Source organism: Helianthus annuus, chromosome 1, assembly GCF_002127325.2.
Source record: "Helianthus annuus cultivar XRQ/B chromosome 1, HanXRQr2.0-SUNRISE, whole genome shotgun sequence".
Taxonomy (NCBI): Eukaryota; Viridiplantae; Streptophyta; class Magnoliopsida; order Asterales; family Asteraceae; genus Helianthus; species Helianthus annuus.
In genome coordinates this window covers 125,768,776-125,777,970 of record NC_035433.2, presented here as the reverse complement: position 1 = coordinate 125,777,970, position 9,195 = coordinate 125,768,776, and the positions used below count along the sequence as shown (strand labels likewise).

The following is a 9,195-nucleotide window of genomic DNA, read 5'->3' as shown; positions in this document are numbered from 1 at the left end:
CCTAATTTGAAACATATACAAAAACACTATTACCCCTACAATTTTCAAATCAGTCCAAATAATTAAAACACAATTTATAATTTGGTCCCTATTGATCTCAACCATTAGATCAAAGATCTAATGGTTTAAAACATTTCTTACACTTCTCACACTTTAGACACTTTATACACTATCCCTACCCTCTACATCTAAATACATTTTAACAAAATTATGAAAATACTTCAATGTGATTCTTGACTAAATATTTCATCATCACTTAATGGGGGTGTTAATATGGGATTTCATTATATTCGGATTAAATTTATTTGAACTTATTATTGTTGAATTAATGTAAAAGGTACGAAGAAAGATAAAAGTGAACTTTGTCTATATGATGTGTTTTTCTTTTTCACAGGAAAATGTGTGTTTTTACTTTAGAGGGAAATGGAAGTTTGATGACTTTTTTTTTTTTGTAAATTCACAAAAAGTGTATTTCATTTTAATAAGCTTACAAAAAGTAATTATAAAAACTAGTGCTATAAGAACTGGCGCGTTGCGCCTTATTACCTCACAAAGACGAAACAACCATATTTCACCAAACAAATTCAAATAGATCGAAGTCTTCAAAACATGATAAACCAATACACAATGGTTGTTGAGCTACATGAAACTAAGACTTTTCTGAGGCACAAGGCTCTCAGTAAACCATGGTTGCAACAACTTGCGTTCGGCACGCCAGACCGGACCATTCTATAAACTTTGCCGCCAATGTAACCATAGTCGCCTTTAATAAAGTTTTTAGAAGATGGGTAGGTATAATAAATGATTCATCGTCGGAGGCGGCTCCGCCTTTGCTCTTCGCTTTTCTTTTGTCTCTCTCTGATGTTGTACGGTTTTGAGAAAATGTGGCTTTCACCTTGCAATCTTGCATACCATCAGTTGTACCCTCATGCACCATAACCTTGTACAAAAAGGCATGTAAAATGTGTATAAACACTTCTTATCTTTTAGATTATGGTCAAACCTTATTTTTAAAATTAACCGCGGAACTCTTTCTTTGAAATAATAAAAAACATGTGAATCTGGTGCAGGTCAACATTTACTCCATTTAGCATCACATAAGAACCCGCGCCGCGTTGCGGCATGCAACTGTTAAATTGTCAGTTATATTTTTTTAGCAAATAACCTCCAAATGAATTATAATAGTTAATGTCTATTGAGTATTCTATGTACCTTGTGTAACAGAAAGAACGTCTGATAGGGTCAGTCGAAAGTTGAAAACCTGGTTAACCACAAACTTTGCTGAGCCTTGTTGAATGCGATCATTTGCTACAAAGTGTTAGGGGTCTTGGTTTAAAAAGGGCGAGGTGCTCCTAAACTGAGAGAATGCCAATAGTACAAATTACAAAAGCTTCCAAGCCTAAAATTTGGACCATGCAAGCACTGCAAACTACCAGTTAGTTTTCAACACAAAAAGGTTCCAATAGATGGTTTATTTAATATAGTTCGGGAAATTTTGTATTGATCATAAATTATCCCTGTTTGTACAAAACTTCGTATTCATCCTTCTATCCACTATCTGCTTTTTCTAATGATAGTCTTTTTGAATTTGTCCTTCAACTCTGTTATGGACATCACCCTACAAGTTAAAACAAAACCATCAAAAACAAATTACACAATAAAACTTAATAAGTTTCAAAGAGCTTCAAATCTGTTAATGGATATTTTAGTATGTTGCTAGGTGATTTTGGCCAAAGAGAGAGTAAAAATTATATTTGTATATCAAAGTTAAAGTGTGCATCTATACAACTACTGAGTCAAATTCCATACTTTTGTTTTTTGTTTGATTTTTCTAATACTTATAGCAAACTTCGATGTAATTAATGTTTATTATTGTTTTTTTTTTGAGATATTTGCAGGCATGATAAAATCTGAGTTTTTTTACACAAACATATTCTAACTATACATAAGAAGATCTATCATTTTCAAATCTGATTTCAACAGTGATGATCTAGAAGATAGCAAATATTTCATCAGTGTTGGTTTGACATGTGATAATATTTATACAGGTCATCCTAGTTCGGGTTTACTATGCTCGTCATCTCACACACGTGTCTCACAATATCAATATCAATATCAATATGTAAATACTTAATTAAGTCGAGTGCACACGCATACCTCCAGGAACTTCCGTTCTGTGGTTGAACGATTATTAACCAACTCAAGACTTTTGATGACTGAGTTGACCACGTTTAACTCAGTTTTGACCCGTCTCCAAATTGTTTCGTAGTCCCTTTAGCAGCTTCCAACACCACCACATGTCACCTTGTTTCGAGGCATCTCCGTCGCCAGTGGTCACCATCGCAGACCACCACCATAACCTTCAACAACCACAAGTTCATGCCCCAAATCATCAAATGAGAAGATTATAAACATAAAACACACGCTGATACATAATACATGTAATTAAGTTCCCAAGGTTAAGATTATACCCAAATAAAGTTCACCAAAGAATCCACTCCTAATTTTCCTTCTAAACCTAAAGTTCCCATGAACAATAAAATACAAATCAGTATAGGTTCAATAACTAAAACAAATTAATTGCAAGAAAATCAAACAGATAGCAAGGTAATTACTCAATATGCATAACCCAAACTAATTTCAACAAAATCAAACATACCTGTTCCTGTAATGGAGCAACGTTTTCAAGATGTCAAGGCATCACACTAATATGGATAGGGAACTCGCAAGGCCGGAAGTCATGGCCGATCACCGCAATAACGCCCAGTAACAAGCCGGAAGTCATGGCCGATCGGCGCCGCTACTCTGGTGTCGCTTTATCTTTCTCATAGATGGTTCTCCCTCTCATCTCTTATCTTTGTCTCTCTCTCTAACAGAGCTCCTCTCTCCTAGGGTTCTCTCTATCATATTGATTCTGGGAAGTGTGAGTGTTTGAAAGGTTACACCCTTGTCATCGTACGCGTGTTTCGTTTGGTGACGAGGATGGATGGCACCGCCAAAAGGCCCAACCACCGTAAAACCTACTGTTCATTCCCTTTTCTTACTATCATATATTAATTCCAAAATTTTATAATACATATATTTTATAGTTAGATTACAAAGTTGAGTAAATTTCCGTTTTGCTCCATGTGGTTTGGTCACTTTAACGGTTTTGCCCCAAACCTTTAAAATAGCCATTTTACTCCCTGATGTATGAAGCCCTTCATGATTTTACTCCCTGCCCCTAAACGTCATCCATTTTAAACGTTAGGGTTTTAAAAGGTAATTCATTAATATGGGTTAGGAAAAGGCATAATTTCCCATCAGGTGTTTTGCACGTGACAGGCTTTAACGTTTAAAATGGATGATGTTTAGGGCGAGGAGTAAAATCATGAAGGGCTTCATAAATCAGGGAGTAAAATGGCTATTTTTAAAGGATTGAGGCAAAACCGTTAAAGTGACTAAACCACATAGAGTAAAACAGAAATGTACTCTACAAAAAATTTTTCAAACCAAAAACAACACAAAATTAATAAGAAAAGTAAGTAAATAAGCCCAACTCCAATAGTATCTGTCAAGGACCTATCCAAAAGCCTCCCACAAACGAGGTTGCCCAATGGGTCGTCCGTTGGATATCGGTTTGTCGATATGCACACCCTATTTGGTTTTAAGGAACCCGTTATGAGTGGATTCACCAGATAGGGGATCAAAAAAAAAAAAAAAAACATTGTTCACTGTTCTGATGATAAATGGCCTTCTACTCAAAATAAAGTATTTATTTTGTATCATAAAACGGTAGAATGATAACTAAACCGTTCTATTGTTCTGTCTTTCTAAAAAAAATAACCCTTACAGTCTACTCCAGTCATTCTAAGGTTCAAAAACTTATTAGCTATTTGTTCTTTTACATTGGGATGACAGAATTTCCTTTCAACCATATTCTTAAACTCAGTACATTCCATATTATACATATTATACATATTATAGACTCTCAAGGTCTTATTATTTATAAGGTATGTTCGTATGCTTTTCAAATTAACATTTATGTTTGCATACTTACGATAACTACAAGTGAAAAAAATACGGTATTTGTCAAGTTAATAGCCTAAACAAACACATGGGCATGCATATATACACAGCATACATACTATGTGGGTGTGTGCTTGCATACGTGTGTGCATACACACATATGTCAATATATACATAAATGCATACAATCACGCATAATGTATACACATATACATAAACTATATACATAAACTAGTGAAATTCCCACGCATTTTGTGGCGGAAAATCGGTATGTATATGTTCGGTTTGTTGCAATATGGGCACTTGGCATAGCCACCAAAAGAGCAAACCCCAAAAACAAAGTCGTGTTATGTTCAAAAGGTTATTGACAGGTGTTTATCGAAAAGAATAAAAAACTAATACTGATACCTGTAGTGTGTTTATTTTTTATTGTTTCATAACTTAAATTCTCCGTTTATTCAATGACCATCATTTTTTTCTCATCGTCTCTTTATGCCTTAAATGTGTGGGCATTCTCGTAATATCCTCCATGCTCTTCAACCACTAGACAACTTGAACATATTCAGTTTTCAATTGAAACATTGATTAAACATTGAAAAACTGAGTTTTCAACGCTTACAACAAATTTTGTGAGATCCAAATCACATCAACAAATATTATACATCTATGTATGGATTGCAACTTAAAATAATAATATTTGTAATAACTTGTAACTACTAAGACCATACTTAGTTGACGTGAATGAGGGTGTAGAAGGGAGCCACTTCAGCCCTTTGGGCGTGGTGATGAAAGGCATGACCACAACCACAAGATTTAGTTCAAAGTTTCTGACTATAGTGCTCTCCTACTCATGTTTCCATCCAAAAAGAAATCAAGAAATATATTTATATGTAGTTAAAAATAGAGTAAACTGCCAAAATGGTCTATGAGGTTTGGGTAGTTTTGTCACTTTAGTCCAAATTTGAAACCTTTTGCATCTGGTCCCTGTGGTTTCATTTTTTTTCTTTGCCATTTTGGTCCAAAATCGTTACAGAGTTAAATTTTTCTGTTAACACCAGGGTTTTTGTCCTTTTCCTCCTTTTAATGAAGGGCGATATGGTAGTTTAACATATAATTAATACCCTAAAACAATTGTATATATACATGTACAGACCCCTCTCTCTCTCTCCCTATATATGTTGTCACCATCATCACCAACATCCTGTAAACCCCCACAAACTGTCTCAAAACGATAATAATCCACCATCACAACTCTTTCAAAACAATAATAATAATAATAATAATCTTACCGACGAGTCACAAAGAACCCAGACTCTCCCATCCGGTAAACACACAAACATTGAATCGTAAACTTACCCTTCTCAACAACCCTTTCACCACCCGGTCTACTGCAAACCTAACCCCCAAATTTGACTTTGGGTTCGATTGAGAGAGATAGAATAGAGAGAGAACTTGTGTATGTTTGTTTAGAGAGAGAAACTGATTTAGATTCCGGCGAGACCCTTTTCCGATTTTGTAACGCCTCGCTTTTCGCAGCTTTCCGTTTTTAGAAAGATTATATCGTATTTCTATTTTTTGGAAACTCGTTTCCTTTGTAATCGTATTTCGTTTCAAGCTATTGTAAATCCGAGACTTTGATCGTAATAAAATGAATCTTTTATATGAAATATACATCATTTATACATTATTTATACATTGATACATACGTTTGTTTGATACTTGATTCTTGATTTTCATAAACATAAGCTTAACACGTAAACAATGATCGTGTATTCGTAATACGTAAACGTTACATACATACAAACACTTAATTATTCGATTACAAGACTTAACTCTATGTTTTATACTTATTTGATACGTAATCATATGTTTTACAATACATCTTGTGTTTCGTATGTTTACATACTTGCAAACCCCTAATTTCATGCTCTATATACATGTTAGGCCTTGTTTTATGTTAGAAATATGTTAATACAACATTATTATACAACATATAACACTAATATACAACTTATATTGTTAAAAAAATATAAAGGGGGCAGACTTTCGATCGCAGCTTTGGCTATGCATTGATTGTTTTGTTTTAATGCCATCTTCCACCTAACCACTTATGTTACATTTGACTTAAATGGATAGTTATATGTTTATTTAATCTACACATAACATAATATGTACATATACTAACCTATGTTGTCACACAAAAAAATGGAAATTTGATGGCTGTTAACAGCCTTGCGGCCGCAAATCGCATGGCTGCCCCAAGTTCTTTTTTTTAATTAAAACAAATCCCCAACTACCTATATTAATTACAATCCAACTAACCCTAATTACTCCTTATAAATACAACTTATATCCAGCTTCTTTACCACTTTTACAACACTCTAATAGTAAATATATTATAGCCTTAGATAAAATCAATTGTAATATATACTCAAAATAGGAGATTGTATTTGACCCTATATATATATTCGAAATAGAGAGGAGGGATCCCAAGGATCCAGTTTTATCAATTATCATGGTATCATGCTAGGTTCCCTCTAACCCTACTGCCGTCAAGCCCTCCTTCCCTTCAAACCCTACTGCTGCCTCATCTCACATATCTCTCCTCTTTGTTTTTTTTTTTTTTTCCTTCCCTCTATTACCTTACCTTTATCATGGAATCTACAAAACTCCATCCTGCTTCCACTGTATCGAACATTAAAAGTCTCATCCCCATAACTTTGGAGATGGAGACCGGGCAATATGCGTCATGGTCTGAACTTTTCAAGATTCAGTGCCGGGCGTTTCTCGTGATTGATCATCTATCACCTAAACCACCTGCTCCTGCTGCCTCTAGTTCCAAAGACACAGACAAAGACAAAGACAAGGTTACTACCCCTGTCGATGATCAATGGGATCGGCTAGATGCGATTGTGCTACAATGGATCTACGCTACAATCTCTAATGATCTTTTACACACGATTCTCAAACCAAATACCACCGCTTACGATGCATGGACCACCCTTGAAGGAATTTTCCAAGACAACAAGAGCTCTCGTGCCATCCATCTTCTCCATAAATTCTCAAACACTCGTCTCGACGGGTTTTCGAACGTTTCCGCCTACTGTCAACAGTTGAAGATGATAGCAGATCAGTTAGCTAATGTGGGTTCTCCGGTTGAAAACGACAGGCTGGTACTTCAACTTATATCCGGTTTAAACGAGCAATATGAGGGGATCGCAACCATACTTCAGCAACAAGATCCTCTCCCAACTTTTTATGAAGCTCGTTCGAAATTAGTCTTGGTTGAAAGTCGGAAAACAGAGCAGGCGTTGAATATGGCTCAAACTGCGGGCACGCCCTTAACGCAAACACTTCCAGGCCTTCGAACCAAACCCACTCAGACGCGGAGCGAGGCCGTGGTCGTGGCAGAAGTCGCGGACGCGGCAGAGGACGGCAGGCTAACCGTGGCAGGGGTGCGTTCGGGTCGTCAGGATACCCTACCGGTGCACCAGGACAGGGCTGGCCTCCTAACACATGGGCTGGAAATCAACAGTGGGCTGCCAACAACAACTTCAACAATAATTGGGCTGTCAATCAGCAGTGGGCCGCCCCACCCCAGTGGAACTCATGGGCTGCTCCACCACCGTGCCCTTATCCCACTACCTCCCCTCGGCCCAGCACTAATACTAGCGGACAGGGTATTCTCGGCTCGCGACCCAATCAAGCTCACTATACTGCCTACACACCCACCGACATTGACCAGGCGCTCCACACCATGTCTCTAAATCAACAAGACCCGACTCTCTACATGGACACCGGGGCGACAGGTAACATGACCAACAACTTCACTAATTTCCAATCTTTTTTTAATAATAACATGCCTCAGAATATTATTGTTGGAAATGGCTCCGCCATACCGGTTATTGGACAAGGCACCCAAACCTTACCACCACCCTTCCCACCCCTTATGCTCAAAAACGTCCTTTATGCCCCTAAACTTATAAAAAATTTGATATCTGTCCGTCGGTTCACTACCGACAACTCTGTATCTGTTGAATTTGACCCGTTTGGTTTTCTTGTGAAGGATTACAAGACCCGGATCCCTATCCTCCGGTGCAACAGCAACGGTGACTTATACCCTCTTTTGCTCGGATCTGGAAGCACCACCACCACACCTTCCACCTTTGCTGCTATCTCATCTGATTTATGGCATCAACGTCTTGGTCACCCAGGACAACATTTATTACATTCCCTTAAACAATCGTGTTTCATTGACTTTGGAAAATTGAATAAACATGTTTGTCAATCTTGTGTGTTTGGTAAAAGTGTGCGTTTACCATTTGCTACTTCTAACACTTCAATTTTTTCACCATTCGATATCATTCATAGTGATCTATGGACCTCCCCGATCTTGAGTGCGGAGGGACATTGTTATTATATCCTATTTCTAGATGACCTAACCAACTTCTTATGGACTTTTCCCATCTCTAAAAAATCACAAGTATACTCAATTTTTTGCAACTTTTACACGCTTATTAACACTCAATTCAACAAGCAAATAAAGAGCTTACAATGTGATAACGGCAAAGAATACGTTAATTCCTCCTTTCACCATTTCTTTAACCAACATGGCATGATGTTTCGCTTATCGTGCCCCCACACTTCCTCACAAAACGGTAAAGCCGAACGTAAAATTCGGACCATCAACAACATGATCCGAACTCTATTAGCTCATGCCTCTCTCCCCAACACGTTTTGGCACCATGCCCTTGAAACTTCCACTTATCTTCTAAACATTCTTCCTAGCAAACAATATAATAACAACACGCCCACTGAACTTCTATACCTTCGGACCCCATCTTATGACCATCTGCGGGTTTTTGGGTGTCTATGTTATCCCCTCACGCCATCCACTTCTATCCACAAGCTCGACCAACAGTCCTCTCCTTGTGTCTTCCTTGGCTACCCCTCCACACATCGTGGTTACAAATGCTTTAATCTTCAAACTAAACAAATTATCATATCACGTCATGTGGTTTTCGACGAAACCACATTCCCGTTCGCAAACACACTCGCACCCACCCACTCCTACAACTTCCTTGACTCTCCGTTTCCCCCTACCCTATGGCCATTCGTCCAAGCCCAATCCACCAAGTCGGCCCAAACCCAACCATCACCACCCCATAGCCCGCTGACCCAATCCAG

General features: G+C 37.6%; 1 protein-coding gene and 1 long non-coding RNA gene across 4 annotated transcripts; one reads left to right on the top strand and one right to left on the bottom strand.

The window, feature by feature from the left end:
* Nucleotides 1–516: 516 nt before the first annotated feature.
* Nucleotides 517–3,035, bottom strand: LOC110876736. 3 transcript variants are annotated; one of them, XR_004860613.1, is made up of 6 exons: nucleotides 2,660–3,035; nucleotides 2,472–2,518; nucleotides 2,158–2,360; nucleotides 1,213–1,618; nucleotides 1,004–1,128; nucleotides 517–940 (listed from the first exon to the last, which is right to left on the bottom strand). It is a non-coding gene; the product is annotated as an uncharacterized LOC110876736 (long non-coding RNA). The 3 variants fall into 3 exon arrangements; XR_002556675.2 differs by having other exon boundaries at nucleotides 517–1,128; XR_004860616.1 differs by lacking the exon at nucleotides 1,004–1,128.
* A 3,535-nt stretch (nucleotides 3,036–6,570) lies between these two features.
* LOC110939603 lies at nucleotides 6,571–8,166 on the top strand. Its single transcript, XM_022181174.2, has 2 exons — nucleotides 6,571–7,817; nucleotides 8,075–8,166. The coding sequence occupies exon 1, from the start codon at nucleotides 6,663–6,665 to the stop codon at nucleotides 7,773–7,775; it is 1,113 nt and encodes a 370-aa protein (XP_022036866.1). The 5' UTR covers nucleotides 6,571–6,662; the 3' UTR covers nucleotides 7,776–7,817; nucleotides 8,075–8,166.
* The last annotated feature ends 1,029 nt before the right edge of the window (nucleotides 8,167–9,195 follow it).